Below are 15,954 nucleotides of genomic sequence, written 5' to 3'. Positions count from 1 at the left end.
CTTATGCGTACATGTCAGAGTTGGGAAACTTTTACAATTTATTGATTTTCGACATTTTGAGCTTTCGACGTTTTGAATAAGAATAAAAAATAAGAAAAAAAAGAAGACAAAAAAAAGTTGGAAATTAAAAAATTTGAGAATCAATTAAATATTATATTAATAATAATTATTTAAATATTTTAAATAAATATTTTATTATCAATTTTATTATTTATTTACTAAATAATAATTTTATTATTTATTAAATTTTAATTTTATTATTTATTTATTAAATAACAATTTTGACAATTTTCGGTTTTATAGTCAGAAAAAAAAAATTCTTCTGCTTATAAGATTTGATATTCATATTTTGTAAAAAAAGAAAAAAAAATGCAAATAACATCACGACATAGAACACCCTCAAGGTGTAAGGGGGGGGGGGGTGAAAACGATGTTTGTAGAACAGAGATAAATTTCCTCTGTAGCGTAAAGAAACTTTTCAACTAGTTTTACATTTGTATTTCCATTTTTCTTCTCTCTTTTATTTTCAAAAAAGTTTTTTTTTTTTTTTTTTTTAATTTCTTGTGCGTGTATTTTGTTGACAAATTATTCAATGTTTACTATTATACACCATCTGCGGGTACTATTTAAAATCTAATTTAACTTATTATCAATCTTGTTTTTTTCTTTTATTACAAATTGAAAAAAAATTCCCATATTACAAAATTTTTTTTTCTTAATTTCTTCTATAATTAAAAAACAATTTTTTAAATCTAATTAACAAATAAGTGGATTTAATTTTTGATTATATTCTTTATAAAGCAGTGCAGTTTAATAATAAATTTTTTTTCCAAATCTTTGTATATAAAATAAAATCGTAAAATTCGTTCAAAATATCTTTTCAGTAGTATTTTTTTTAACTTGTAAAAGTCTGAAATTACATTTTCAAAAGTGGTCCATGAAACGATTGCTGGTGAATTGAATTTTCCTTTAACTTTAGTGAACACATTCGACATTTTCTTTTGGATCAGAACGAAAAGATGAAATTTGTCCTCGATACCCCTATATATATATATATATATATATATATACCTCAGAGGAACTTACGAGAATTTCCTTTTCAAATTCTAAACCATAAAAAGACGTATTCTATCGAGAAAAATGGCACTCGTATTCGCTTTGCAAAGGCTAAAATTTTCAAAAGCCGAGTCTATTTTCCATTTTCATCTCACAGTCAAATTGCATTCAATACAAAAACGATAAAACAAAAATACAACACATTTTCAATAGTGAGATTATTATATTTAAAAGGAATTTTTAAAAATAAAATTATCTGCACAATTACTCTAAATAATAATAATTAACAATAATAATAAAAATAACAATATTAATAGAAAGCAATAAAAAAATAAAAATATCTATAATAATAATAAAAATAGTAATATTATTAATTAAAATAATAATAGTCAAAAAAATTATTTTTTTTATTTGTTTTTGATAAATAATAAGACAAAAGTTTCTTTTTCAAAAGAATCAAAAAGAATAATTCTAAAAAAATTAAATGCCCAAAACATTGAAAAATAAAAAATTCGTTGAGAAAAATAATGATGAGTGGATTCATTGAAAGGAAAATTGAAGAAAGAAAATATAGGTGGATATGGGGTCGTTATCAAAACTTCATTGAACCGATATATACTTAAATCCCCTTGTGTTAGCCTCAGAAAATAATATTTTATAATAAATATCATATAATAGAGGCATTCAAACAATGAGCAAGTATGTCAACGGTGCACCGAGGAATTATGCGTCTGGCACTGAAGCAAAGACACTTTGGTATTTATCGCGTCGAATACTTGGGACGCAGACGTTATATAAACAAAAGCTTTACACTTGTCCATGCCATGTGTTATATCATGATTTACTGAAATAAAAAATAAAGAATTAAGAATTTTATTTTTCATGTCTGACTGAAAATCTACTTTTACTACTGTGAAGTAAAATTGTAAAGATATTTGAAAAAGTATACGTCTGACTTATATTGGTTTATACTACTGAAATAAAAACTAAACTGTCTGATTCAACTAAAAATTGATAAATGCAGTTGCACCAAACGTGGAAGGCATCAAGTAATTAATGTCTGACTATAACTATTTTACACTACTTAAACAAAATTAACGAGAATTTCAAATGTCTGACTAAAATTAACTGTCACTACTAAAACTAAAATTGTAATAAATTTCTCAGTCTGAAACCTAATTAAAAATAATTAAAAATGTCTGATCAAAATTTATTTCTACTACTGGGTAGTTAAACGTGGAAACAATAATTATTTCAGTCTGTCTGAAAATAAATGTTATTACTTAAAATTAAAAAAAGCCATCTTTATTGTCTGATTGAAAATATTTTATACTACTGAAAATAAATTATAAATGTTACTTAAATTTCAAATTTTTAAAATTATTAAAGTTTGTTTTAAGAATTTTATATTATTATGAATTTATTAAAATGAAATATGTATAATAAACTATTATGTAATATATTTTTCTTTATTTGATAAATATATTCTATTTTGAGAAAAAAAAATTTTCATAAAAAAATAATAGAATTGATTATTCTTATTCTATTTAAATTTAAGTTCAATTGGTAGGTTTTTTTTATAAATAATATATATATATAGGTATATATAGTTCTACAATAAAAAATAATTATGACATCATGTTTAATTTCATTTAAATTTATAAGGGATTTTTTCATTTTCCAGGAAAACATTCTTTCAAAAATATTTTTAAAAAATTTGATTATTCTTATTCTTTTTTAAAGAAAGTAACAAAACAGTTACTACTGAAATCAAATTTTTTATAAAGTAAAACAATTTTGTCCGACTGAACCTGGTTTAAACTACTGATTCACAAAATAAACAAGAATTTTAAATGTCTGACTATTATACTTCACTTTTACTACTAAGAAATTATTACAATAATTTTCTTGTGTTTGACTAAAACAGAGAGTTATTACTGATACTAATATTGAAGTAAAAAAAATGTGTCTTACTTAAATTTTTTATTCTACTGAAACAGAATGAAAACTAAAATTTCACATGTCTGACTAAAATTCACTTTTACTACTGATACTACAATCAAAAGTAAGTCAATTACGAAAATTACTATAATACTATAGGCTACTATATACTACAATTACAAGAAGCTAAAAATTTACTGAAAGAAAAAATTAATTCACTATTTACTCAAATTAAAAATAATTCGAAAAAATTAGTTTAAAAAAATGTTACGAAAGTCAAAAATAAAATGAGAAATAAGTCAAATGTATAAATTATGTTTATTTCACCTCACTTTTTGTACTATACAGAACTTAACCCACGTGTCTGTGCGACAACCAACAAAGTCACGTTTTCTTGAATACTTCAAGAATACCGTCTAAATCATCTTCACGACGACAATCTGGAAGCACGTAATATATTGTCTCAAAAAAAAAAAAAAAAAAAAAACAGAAGAAGAACTTCTGAATCATCGAAAAATATGCCAAAGCAAAATTGTTGCCAAAAAAAAAATTATATTGATTAACCAATTTACAATTTTTCACACATGAAATTAAAAAAAAATCCGTTTATTCTAATAATAAATTTTTTTCTGATTCAAATTTTTTATAATGTATACATTTTTTTTCATTTGATTTTGCAAACTGTACATAAAATACTAATAGGAAAAACAAAAAAAAAAAGGTTACGATTGAAGGGAAAATGAACTAGTTTTTGAGACGACATAAAAAAAGAATGTCAAAACCCGAGAGATAAATTTTCAATGTCAACAGTTAATTAACGTTACAGTAGATAGCTGGTATCATATTTTGTTAGTTGGATACCAAAAGTTCGTTGAGATATAATTATGAGATGGCTCATGAAAGTAAATTAAATTAAACTGCTAACACAATAGGTGAAATAATAGACGACGATTGTTTCGCAACAAGAAATCTACAAGAGAGAATTGAAAATTGAATAACGATCATAATATGAAGTTTCACAGACTTTTGCGTTGTTTGAATAAATTGGAGTATAAGATTAATTATAGTCACTTGCAGCATATTTCATTGCATATAATATTGTAATCAAAGTTTTTCTCAGAAAACAAAAACATCTGAATTTGAATTTGAATTCAAAAAAAAATATTTTCAATTTCCAAAAAAAAGGGGAAAATTTTGAATTTTTTAAAAAAAATTTTGCACACCATTCAAAAGATTAGAAAAAATATTTCTTTTATAACTTCTTGTACTACTGAAGACAAATTTTTAATAGATTAAAAAACTCTGTCTGACTGAAATTAGTTTATACTACTGAAACACAAATAAAATAAATTCCGTCGGAATTCTATCGGAGTTCCAAAGAATTTCCGATGGGATTCCGACGGAATTAGGACTCTAAAAATTTTGAAAAAAAAATTAATCGAAATTCCATCGGAACTCCGTCGGAATCTCATCGGAAATTCTTTGGAACTCCGATGGAATTCCGACGGAATTACGTTGGAAGTTCCGGCGGAATTCTGATAGAACCTCCAAGGGGCACTTTCCGGGGAATCTTTCCAAGTGGTTAAAACCGGTTTATACTACTGAATTACAAAGTAAACAAGAATTTCGAATGTCTGACTATATAGTTTACTTTTACTACTGAGAAAAAAAAATTACAATAATTTTGTTGTGTCTGACTATAATTCCTTTTTACCATTGAGAAAAAATTACAAGAATTTCGCTTGTCTGACTAAAAGTGATTTTTACTACTGAAATTAGAATTGCAAAAATTTTCTTATTATGTCTGACCGTAACTGTTTTATACTACTGCAAAACAAATAAAAAACAAAAATTTCGCTTGTCTGACTAAAATTCATTTTTACTACTGAAACTAAAATTGAAAAGATATTCGAATAATTATGTCTGACTAAAAATGTTTTATACTAATGAAATATAAATAAATACGAATTTTGGTATGTCTAACTAAAATACACTTCTACTACTGTAAAATCATAACAGTTATAACTTTACAAGAAAAAATTGGACATTTTTTTTAACGTATCACTTCAGAAATTTTGCTCCATATATATGTTAAAATATAATGATCCACGCATAATATGACAGAAATTTCACTAAAGTTATACTAGTCTTATTCTTAACAATAAAGGATGTACTTTCTTGAGTGTTCGTTGAAAAGTTTTAATAGAAGAAGAAAATTCATTATAACTTATGTTTCAACAATTCCATACAATTCTCCTTTCATTCATAATTCATCTAGATATGTATATATATATATATATATATATATATATATATATAGGTAGAAATTCAGAAATATTTTATGGCTTAGAATTTTTTTTTTAGAATTAAAATTTTATTTTTTATATATTTATTTTCAGATTTTTAATTTAATTTCCCTTTTTCTAATAGAAAACTTAATGAGTTTTAAAAAAATTACTTATTTCTTTTTTGGAAATTAATTTTTGATTCAGTATTTTTGTGCCATCTAGGTGACAATATTACATACGATTTATGAAGACTGACTACAATGATAAATAGTGGAATAATTTTTATTATTGTTACATAAATAATTAATAATTTTAATAATTGTTAAAATAAAAATTGGATTCTATTTCTGAAATTTTTCTTTATTTTCTTATTTGAAAATAAATTATATTTTATTATAAATTCTTTTAGTAAAACTAAATTTAGTTTTTATTAAAAAAAAAAAAAAAAAATTTGTGATCGATTAAAAATTACTGCACGTTTTGGTGAAAAAATAAATAACTTTAATATTCATTAATATACAAAGTATGAGGTATGTGGTAATTATACATTATATAAATCGACTTACAAATGTACATATTTTACTTATTTTTTTACATTTTGTCATTTTTTTTTTTTCAAATTGTGATTAAATTTTACCTTATATTATTGTATAACAAGTTTAGTTATCTTATTTTTTTTATACAAAAATTGGTAACGTTTTTGTGAATATATATATAAGTTTAACAAAACTCTTGTCTGATAGTAAAATCATTTCTTTTAGGCTTCAACATTTCTTATCACTTTTTATATTTATAAGTCTGGTTACAACTTTTAACATTTATATCACAAAGAAATCCCTTGGCTAAAAAATTGACTTTCAATATTTATATTATTATTTCAAATAATACAAAATTTTTTTTTAAAAAAATCTAAATTTTAAATGAAAAATTATTGAAAATGAATTTTTGAAATCGCTCGAGAATTTCGATTGGAGTTTCAATTCTTTTTTTTTACCAAAAAAAAACTTGATGGCTTAGAAAAAAATTAATTTATATTTTTGAAAATGAAATAGTATAAAAATTGTCAATGATTAAAGAAAAAAGAAAAAAAAATCTCATTAATGTATCGAGAAAAAAAAATTCTATTTTTATAAAATGAAGAAAGAAAAAAAAAATTCGGATTTATTTACTGTCGGATGGATAAAGAACAGCGGCTAAAATCTGTTGCATCTGTATTCTCACGTCCAATTTCTTATTTTCCGGGATTTGTCGAAGAATGGGAAGTAACGAGAGTAGAAACATCTTATCATAATCTTCTTCTTCAATCATTGAACGTTGGCCATTGTTCGATATCATGTCTTGAAACTCGTTATCAAAAGGAGCAATAGAAGTTTCGCACATTGGTTTCGAATATCGAACTGGTAATAGTCTATAGTTTCCTGACGAGTTGACAGCTTGAACGTAATCCTTTGACGTGCCAGCTTCATTTCCCGACATCTCATAGTCATCAAATACAGGATTATCGGCTTCTCCTTCACTCTCCTCAGTTTTACAATGATTTACATAATTGTTCTCTCTTCTGAAAAATAGTTCAAGAATTTTATGTTTTTTTGAAGTTCAAAAAAAACTTTTTTTTTTTTACAAATTTATGTTAAACAAATTTTTTTAAATAACTTTTTTTATATAAAAATATTGGTAAAAAAAAATTAATTATTGTGAAATAATAGTTTTTTAAAAATTTATTTTCATAAACAAAAAAAACATTGTTTAATGTTTACTTATTTAATAGTTGAGGTACTTGGTACGAGTACCTCTGCTTGTTCTCAATGGATGGCATCAAAAATTGTAGCTGATCAAAATAGGTGTAACGCTTCCGTTTCCGGCCTGCTGATCCAGCGAGGTTTTTTAAATTTTGAACTTTCAATTCTTTCATGAAATAATCACGTATATTTCGCCACTTTCCTCTTAGATTCTTTTCTGAAATTAAAAATGTCATTTTATTTTTTTCGAACGATTTGAAAAAAAACCATAAAATTTTTAAAAACTATTATGTTTAAACAAAAATTTGCTTTTTATTATTATTTTAAACAAAATTTTAAACAAATGAAATGTTCTTAAATTTAAAATGAACTTTAAATAAAAAAAAAAATAAAATATCAAAATACTGTTTCAATAAATAATAAATTAAAGAAAATTCATATTGAACAATAATTTTTTGTTTAAATAAATGGAAATTTTTTTTTATAACAATATTTTGTTAAACAAAAATACTTCTTTATTAAACAAACTTTTTCTTAAATATAAAATTTAAAAATAAAATTTTTAAATAAATAAGTATAAATAGAAAACTAAAATACAAAAATAAATGAAAACAAAATTTTTTTCTTAAAAAATGAAAAGAACTTTAAATAAAAAATATGTTACGAAATAATTTTTCAATAATAAATTTTCCAGTCATCACTTGTTGGTAATACAGAAATCTAATGCAGAAATCTACTTTCGAAATTTTGTTTACAATTTGAAAAAAAAAAATGTTTTTTTAAATATAAAATCAGCATTAATGAAAAATTTAAAATATGTAGTTAAATTATTTAAGAAACAAAAACTATTATATTATTGTTAAATTTAATAAACTGTATTCGTTAAGTTTTATAAAAATATATTTGTAATTTTTTGTATAATGATTTGTATTTTTTTCCACTTTTTTGTAACTTTTTATAATAATTAAAATTTTTTTATAATGATTTATAATTTTTTTTGCAAACTTTTTGCAATTTTTCATAGTTTTTTTGTAATGAAATTTTTTTTTGTAATTAATAATTGTATTAAAATATAATCAAAATATTTAAAATAAAAACAAAATTGAAAAAAAAAATTTCTTTTGCATATCCCAGACAAAAATTTGTATAGGAAAAATTTTCAAAGAAGGTATATATATATACAATATGAGATTAAAAGCAAGTTTACCGGTTTCCCCCACCCATTGAAAATATATTCTATATAACCACATCGCAGGTATCGAATATTCACGCAGATGGCTTTTACGTTGTGTGTTGACCGTACACGCAATTCAATTTTTTTTTTTTCATCCTCATCTTTCCTTCTTCTTTCTTACCTTCGACAATGCGTTCCTCGTCTGAGAGTGTTGGCCAGTTACGTATCATCACTTGACAAACCTCGTCCCAAGCTGCCAATTTTGCCGTTCTATCATTATATTCATCGCAATTAGTATTATAAATTGCAGGACGTTTTTCAATCTCGCTGATAAATCTTTCCGTATCGAACATGGCGGCCAAGTAGTAGAGAGCACGTGTTTGAATTTTTGAAAACAAAAATTTCCCTTCTACAATTTATTATTTTCTCAACCGTGTTTTTTTTTTTTGTATAAAATAATTTTTATAAATTTAAAAAAAAATATATCACAATTTTTTTTTCACATAAAATTTTTTTTTTTTTTTTTTTTTTTTTAAATCAATATAGAAGAAAAATTTTATTGAGCAGAGCGGAATGCGTTTCACTGACGAGGAAAGCCATATGAAGGCATACGCGTCACTGCGGAGAAACGCAATTCTCTGCTGAGCATTCGGTCAATTTTGTATATGCGGCATTGCTGCGGCTGCGGCTGCCGCGCGGAATTCATTGTACTCGCTCGATAAATTCGACTACGAAAAGAAGGGATCTTTTGTACCGGGGGATTTTTTTTTTTTAAATAAAAAAAATTTTTTTTACTCTCTAAATCTGAATAAGTAAAAATGTTTACTAATTTAAATTAGTGACTCACTTTTTGCTTTAGAATTAGTTAAATTTTACTAATTGTTAGTAAAAGTTACTAATAATTAGTAAAATTTTACTAATTCAGAAGCAAAAAGTGAGTCACTAATTCAGATTTAGAGAGTAATTTTTATTTTTTAGTCTGGAATTTTTAAATTAATTGTTTTAATCGCAATAAACATTAAAAGTTAAAGGTAGTTTTCTTTTAAAATTAAAAATTATTTGTTTTTGAAAAAATTTATTGTCATTCCAATTAATTGCTAATTACATAAAACTAATTGGTTTTTATCATTCAATTTCTTAATGGACTATGATAAACAATGATTCGTATGAGAAGAAAAAAATTTATGCTATTAAAATGAAATATTTTTGCAATTAACTAAATGAAAATGCTATTTTTTTTTTTATCAACAACGATTATTATTTGTTTGCAAATGTTTTGCAAAACTGATAAAAAAAAAGTAATATACAGTGTGGAATATGTTTTGTCATAATATAATTGCGAGTCTTCTTTTACTCATCATAATATATTAAAAAAAGAGCATTAGATAAAAGAAAAAAAATATAATAAAACATTTTGTGATTGAACAAGTGTTATATGCAAAAGTATGGATTATAAATTTGTATACTATAAGTAGCGGTTTTTTTTATTACTGCGTATAATACATAAAAAATGTATCTATTGAAAGTTTATTTTAAATATTTTTTAATTCATCGACTATATAATAACTAAAGAAAAAAATAATAATAATTAAAATTTAGTTTTGCTGTATATTTTTAATTTTTATATTTTTTTTCCTAAAATTTAATGCGATATTTTTTTTTGGTGAAAAAAAATTCTATTTTTATTGAAATTCTAAAAATAAATTATAATTAATAAATTCAAATAAAAAAAAATTTGAAAATGATAAGAAAGAGATTAAAAAATTAACTATACCTTCGCATATACGAGATAATTCTAAAATTAAAAATTCTTTTAAAATTATTTATACAACTGATCAGTGAGTTTATAAAACCAGTTTTACTAAATTTATATATTATTTTAGTGTTATGGCAATTTTATAATAAAGTTTGTATCAAATATACTTAAACTATATCATTCAAAATTGTGCTAAATTCCCAAATAAGTGTGAGGAATAAAAAAAAAAAAAAACATTACAAAATAATGAAATTTTCAATAAAAAATTTATTTTATTTTCTTATTGTAATATTAATATTTATTTTACAAAATGTGAACAAATGTCACGGGCAACCAATTGTTACAATTGGAAATAATACAAGAATAGAGGGCATATTTATGATCACCAGAAAAAATCGAAATATTTCTGGTTTTATTGGAATAAAATATGCAGAGCCACCAATTGGAAAATTGAGGTTTATTTGATTTTTTTTTATTTTTAAAATTAATTTTTAGTATTTTTTATTTTATTTTTAAAATTTTTTTATATTAGTCTATTAATTTTTCTTTATTCTCATTTTTTTTAAATCATAATCCAGATTTAGTAATCCAGTTTTAAAAGAGTTACCAGAGAAATATTTGTTAGCAAATAATGAAGGAAGTGTTTGTACACAAATGACAAGATATGGCGAAAAAAAAGTTATTGGAAATGAAGATTGTCTTTTTCTCAATATTTACACACCAAGGGTAAAATGTTTATTCTTTATTATATAAATTTTTATTATACATTCAATCCTAAAATAATAAATTTTTTTTAATTATCCAAATAATTTGCTGATAAAATAAATTTTTCACAATAGTTGAAAACTAAATTTAATATGGCAAACCAATTAATTGATTTTAATATTTAATTACCTAATTGGATATTGCAACCAATTAATTAAGTATATAGGGTCAGCCGGGGTAAATCCGAACGCTTTTAGTAAGTTTCAACAATAACATAAGTTTTTTCTTTTAAAAGACAATATTTCCGGTATTCTGGTGGATGAAGTTGTTACTTTACTTCCATAGAACAATTTTATGGGGTAGCAAATTTTTTTTGATAAATTACAATCGCAGGAAACTTAGCGTTCGTATTTATCTCGATACTTTGCAACTTTCCTAAAATACCGGGGTAAATACAAACGCCACTGTATTTCAGAAAAATCTTAGGGAAATATATATAATACATATATATACATATAATATAATATAAATACAAAAATCAAACAGGTTAAAAATTAAAATGCATTACACAATTAAAACCTTCAATAACTTTATCAAATCATAACGGATTTTTGCAAAACTTGGTACAGAAAGTATTTTCGAGTGTTTGAATGTAAATACAAAAATAAAAGTCAAATTTTTTAAATTCAAAATGGCGGACTTTCCTAAAACTTATTTTTAAAAATGATCAAATTTGCTAACTCCAAATTCGTAATCAGCGACCCTGAAACCTCCCGAGTAACAATTTTCGAGCGAATCCAATCAATTTTTTAATTCTCGTCCGCCATTTTGAATTTTGAAAAACTGACGTCAAATTGGTAATCAGCTACCCCAAAAACCCTAGAATACCAAATTTTATTAAGATCCTGAAAAACTTTTTTCAACAAACCATTTGGCAAAAAAAAAGTGAAACACTCCTTCGAGAGAACAGAGATTAGGTTTCTGCTTATTAATTACTATAACGAGGATACATATGGGGCATTCTATGGGAAATTTTCATTGAAAATTTTTTTTTGTCCGAAACATTTTTTTCGAAATCTATATGAAAAATAAGGAAATACGTATTTTTTTATTTTTTTATTTGATGAAAATGAAGGAAGTTATGATTTTTTGAATTTTAACGTCAACGAAGAAAGTGTGTTTTTGGAACATTTTTTAATCTATTGTACTAAGAAATTAAAAATTATGCTATATATGAAATTTGTTCATTTTTTCTCAAATTTTTCAAATATGTGCTCAAAAATAACCTACCTATAACAGAAGCAACAAAAAAGTTGAAATTAAACTTATAAAATGAGTTTTCTCAAAAGAGATACTTTCGATTTTTAATTTTTTTTTTTTTTTGCATTACAATCTCTGATGATTGAAAAATTTTTTCCCCTATTTGCGAAAGTGGTATTTTTAGTTTTTAAATTACTATTTATAATTTTTTTAGTACGGCTCACCGAATTTAATCATTTTTTCTACAAATATAACCTTTTTCCATTAACATTCATTTTTTTTTTAATTTTCATAAAAACATACTAAAAATCGTTGCCTCAAGCTTAAAAATTGTAAATAGTAATTTAAAAACTAAAAGTACCACTTTCGCAGATAGGGGGAAAAATTCTTCAGTCATCAGAGATTGTAATGCAAAAAAAAAAAAATTAAAAATCAAAAGTGTCTCTTTTGAGAAAACTCACTTTATAAGTTTAATTTCAACTTTTTTGTTATTTCTGTTATAGGTACGTTATTTTTTAGCACATATTTGAAAAATTTGACAAAAAATGAACAAATTTCATATATAGCATAATTTTTAATTTCTTAGTACAATAAATTAAAAAATGTTCCAATAACACACTTTTTCTTCGTTGACGTTAAATTTTAAAAAATCATAACTTCCTTCATTTTCATCAAATAAAAAAATAAAAAAATAAAAAAATACGTATTTCCTTATTTTTCATATAGATTTCTATAAAAATGTTTCGGACAAAAAAAAATTTTCAATGAAAATTTTCCATAGAATGCCCCATATAGAAAGAAAAACTTTTTTCTATGTACTTTTATATAGTTAAAATAATAGAGTAATGAAATAAAAACAATTTTGTGTGGCTCTGATATAAGAAAAAATGATTGAAAATACCGTTCGGATTTACCCCGGTTTTCCAATTTTCCGGGGTAAATACGAACGGTCTGATATTATTAATAAAATTTTACAGAAGGCAAAAATCAAAAATAGTTTCTATTCTATTATTCATAACAAACAATTATAAATAATAAAATGAATTTTTAGCTTCTTTTTCTTCAAATACGAGACAAAATACTGAAAGAGTGTTATCTTTGATTTTCAATCTTTTTTGCAATACTCGTTATCTTTGTTTATGCTGTTCCTAATTAACAAACGAAAAATTGGATAATACTTAGAATCTCTTGAAGAGAATCTAAGGTAAAAATTCTCATGTCTAACTTATTTTTTAAAATTTTAATTAAGCTGAAATAATTAGATTTACCCCGGCTGACACTACATTGCCAAACCAAAAAAAAAAAGAATTTTTTTTCTTTCTTTCTCACAGAAATCATTTAGTGGAAATAAATCTAAATTATTACCAGTTATGGTATTGATACATGGAAGTGCATTTCTTATTGGTAGTAGTAGTGTGGAAAATTTAGGTCCAAATTATCTATTGGACAAGAATATTGTCTATGTGAGTATGAATTATCGTCTCGATATTTTTGGCTTCTTAAGCACTGGAGACAATGTGGCCTTGGGTAATTTTGGTATAAAAGATCAACTAGTTGCCCTTCAATGGATTCAAAAATACATTCGACATTTCGGTGGTGATCCAAATCAAGTGACACTAACTGGTTATAGTACTGGTGCTGATTCTGTAAATCATCATATTTTTTCAAATCTCACTGAGGGTATTAAAAATATTCCACATTTTTTCAAAAATATTTAATAAATAATTTTAAAAAATATATATATATACCTATTGATTTTGTTTTTTGAAAAAAAATTCTATTTTGGTTGTTATAATGAAATTTATTGATAAATTAATTATTTCCCCTTTAGGTTATTTTCATCGTTATATTATGCAAAGTGGATGTCCATTTAGTATGCGTTCGTATAGGTCAGGTAAAAAAAGTGCAGAAATTGCAAAATCAGTGGCTGAATATTTTAACTGTTCAAATGAAGATTCTCAATTAATAGTCAATTGTTTACGTGATATTGATTATAAAAAATTAATTAATAACAGTTTTATTTTTCCAAGAATAGGAAATATTTTACATTCAACTTGGCTACCGACAATAGAGCCAAATGTTACCGGTGCTTATATTATTGAAAATCCTTTTTATATTATGAAAGAAAAAAAATTTAAAAATCTTTCAGGAATAAGTGGCATTGTCACTGATGAAGGTTTAACTTGGATTGCCCGTAAGAAATTTAATAGAAATTAATTTGCAATTAGAAATAATTTTTTTTTTTTTTTATGAAAAAATTTGCAATCATTTTAATTTAATTATTATTAATTCTTTGAATTTTAGCACTTTATGTGAACGAGAAATTTTATAATGAGATAATAGAAAATTTTGATGATTTTTTAATTGATATTTTTAATTATTTTGAATTGACGAAAAATGTTTCGGCAATTGTATCAGAAGTTAAAAGATTTTATTTCAAAAATGAAATTTCCAATGAGAAAAATTTGGTGGGTTATAGAGAAAAATGAAAAATAGTGGAAAAATGAAAGATAATAAAAAAATAAATTAAAATAAAAATAAAATTGATTCTATTATTGCAAATAAAAATACAAAATTTAATTTCAGATTCTTAAACAATTATCCGATTTTTTGGGAGATTTATTTAAAAATTATCCCATTATTTTTTCATCGGCATTTTATGCTAAAAATACAAAATCACCACTTTATTTTTATTGGTTCAATTATAGAGGTTTAATTAGCATGACAAATAAAGTAACTCGTAATAATTGGAATCTTGGAATTGCACATACAGACGAACTCATATATCTTTATCCTCAAAAATCAATTGTTTCTGTAGCGAATGATAGAGAAATTTTAAAAAATGATTCAATTATTACTGATCTCATGGTTGATTTATGGACATCTTTTACAATAAATGGGTATATAAAGATTCTTAATATTAACAAATAAAAAAATTGAAAACAATAAGAAAATTCAATTTTTTTACAATTTTTTTTTTAATAATAATAATTTATTTATTTTTTTAATAATAATAAAAAAAATTGTTTGTCAAACAATTGTCAGAGTGCCAACATCAGAGAAATTATGCGAAGGTGAAAATTCATGGAAACCTCATCAGCACAATATGAATATTTTAAAAATTGGAAACTATTCCAATACCGAAACAAAAATGATAAATTCTGTTTTTAAAGAGAGAATGGAATTTTGGGAACGTATTCAACATTTGTTAATTCATAATTTTCTCCCTGATATATAAGAACAATCAGTATGTACTCAATTTTAATTTTATTTAATTGTTTTTGTTATAATTAATTTAATTAAATAACTTATTTAACTAATATTAATACTATCACTAGAAAAACTATTAATGTTTTTTAACTATCAGCGATTGTAACTATTAACAATATTGTAACTATCATTTAGTAAAATTCTAACAGAGAAAAATTCTCAAACGCAGGGAATCGAACCCATGATGATAAGGCTCGACAGTCGATAATCTAAACCACCTAACCACAGACGCATTCTAACAAAATCTGAAAATTATTTTAAAAAATGTTTTTTTTTTATATAATCAAATTAAAGTTTTAAACTATTTCAAATAGTTGCTTAAAACTAGAAAATAATAATTAAATAGTTGTTTATTTTCGTAAGGTTAATAAAAAAAAATTGTTTAAATTTCGATTTTTGCAAATTGAGAATGAAAAATCATTTTAATGAATGATTTCATTTTTAATGAAAAAGGAATTAATATAAATGTATAAAAATGAATAAATAAAGTTGATATAAATTAATTACTAAAAAATAATTGAGATAAAATTTTATTTACCAAAACTATAGTATTTTTTACTATGATTTTTACCATAATAATAATAATTCTATTCAACAATAATAATAAATAAATAAATGTTATAAATAAAAAAATATTTTTAAAAAAATATTTAAAAATATAAAAAAAAATTTTTTTCAATTTTTTTTTTAAATATGAGTGTGTGTGTGTAAAATAATGGAAATATTAAAATAAAAAAAGCAAATTTTGTGTGCTCATGGCACAAA

At 23.2% G+C, this 15,954-nt stretch overlaps 2 protein-coding genes across 4 annotated transcripts; one reads left to right on the top strand and one right to left on the bottom strand.

Moving 5' to 3' along the window:
- Positions 1–5,782: 5,782 nt before the first annotated feature.
- On the bottom strand, positions 5,783–8,835 carry LOC127288217 (uncharacterized). 2 transcript variants are annotated; one of them, XM_051315540.1, is made up of 3 exons: positions 8,380–8,835; positions 7,076–7,241; positions 5,783–6,843 (listed from the first exon to the last, which is right to left on the bottom strand). In XM_051315540.1, the coding sequence occupies exons 1-3, from the start codon at positions 8,549–8,551 to the stop codon at positions 6,447–6,449; spliced, it is 735 nt and encodes a 244-aa protein (XP_051171497.1). In that variant the 5' UTR covers positions 8,552–8,835; the 3' UTR covers positions 5,783–6,446. The 2 variants fall into 2 exon arrangements, with proteins under 2 accessions (XP_051171497.1, XP_051171496.1); XM_051315539.1 differs by having other exon boundaries at positions 5,785–6,843; positions 7,043–7,241; positions 8,380–8,834.
- Positions 8,836–9,517: 682 nt separating this feature from the next.
- On the top strand, positions 9,518–15,706 carry LOC127288216 (esterase E4-like). Of its 2 annotated transcripts, XM_051315538.1 has the most exons (9): positions 9,518–9,641; positions 10,082–10,409; positions 10,533–10,680; positions 13,251–13,599; positions 13,751–14,113; positions 14,224–14,387; positions 14,506–14,819; positions 14,965–15,166; positions 15,359–15,706. In XM_051315538.1, the coding sequence occupies exons 2-8, from the start codon at positions 10,201–10,203 to the stop codon at positions 15,155–15,157; spliced, it is 1,740 nt and encodes a 579-aa protein (XP_051171495.1). In that variant the 5' UTR covers positions 9,518–9,641; positions 10,082–10,200; the 3' UTR covers positions 15,158–15,166; positions 15,359–15,706. The 2 variants fall into 2 exon arrangements, with proteins under 2 accessions (XP_051171495.1, XP_051171494.1); XM_051315537.1 differs by lacking the exon at positions 9,518–9,641 and having other exon boundaries at positions 10,047–10,409.
- Positions 15,707–15,954: the final 248 nt, after the last annotated feature.

Source organism: Leptopilina boulardi, unplaced genomic scaffold (genome assembly GCF_019393585.1).
Source record: "Leptopilina boulardi isolate dan_hultmark-lab unplaced genomic scaffold, ZJU_Lbou_2.1 LbouV2_38, whole genome shotgun sequence".
In the NCBI taxonomy this organism is placed as follows: domain Eukaryota; kingdom Metazoa; phylum Arthropoda; class Insecta; order Hymenoptera; family Figitidae; genus Leptopilina; species Leptopilina boulardi.
Note: the sequence above shows the minus strand (reverse complement) of the source record. Positions and strands in the feature narration are given on the sequence as shown.

Excerpts from the sequence above, each read along its gene's own strand:
- LOC127288217 (XM_051315539.1), bottom strand. The coding sequence starts at position 8,551 with ATGTTCGATACGGAAAGATTTATCAGCGAGATTGAAAAACGTCCTGCA. Across the intron at positions 7,242-8,379 it reads CGAGGAACGCATTGTCGAAG|AAAAGAATCTAAGAGGAAAG; the intron begins GTAAGAAAGAAG and ends TTTTAATTTCAG. Across the intron at positions 6,844-7,042 it reads GTACCTCAACTATTAAATAA|AAGAGAGAACAATTATGTAA; the intron begins GTAAACATTAAA and ends ACTATTTTTCAG.
- LOC127288216 (XM_051315538.1), top strand. The coding sequence starts at position 10,201 with ATGAAATTTTCAATAAAAAATTTATTTTATTTTCTTATTGTAATATTA. Across the intron at positions 10,681-13,250 it reads TCAATATTTACACACCAAGG|AAATCATTTAGTGGAAATAA; the intron begins GTAAAATGTTTA and ends TCTTTCTCACAG. Across the intron at positions 14,820-14,964 it reads ACATCTTTTACAATAAATGG|AGTGCCAACATCAGAGAAAT; the intron begins GTATATAAAGAT and ends AACAATTGTCAG.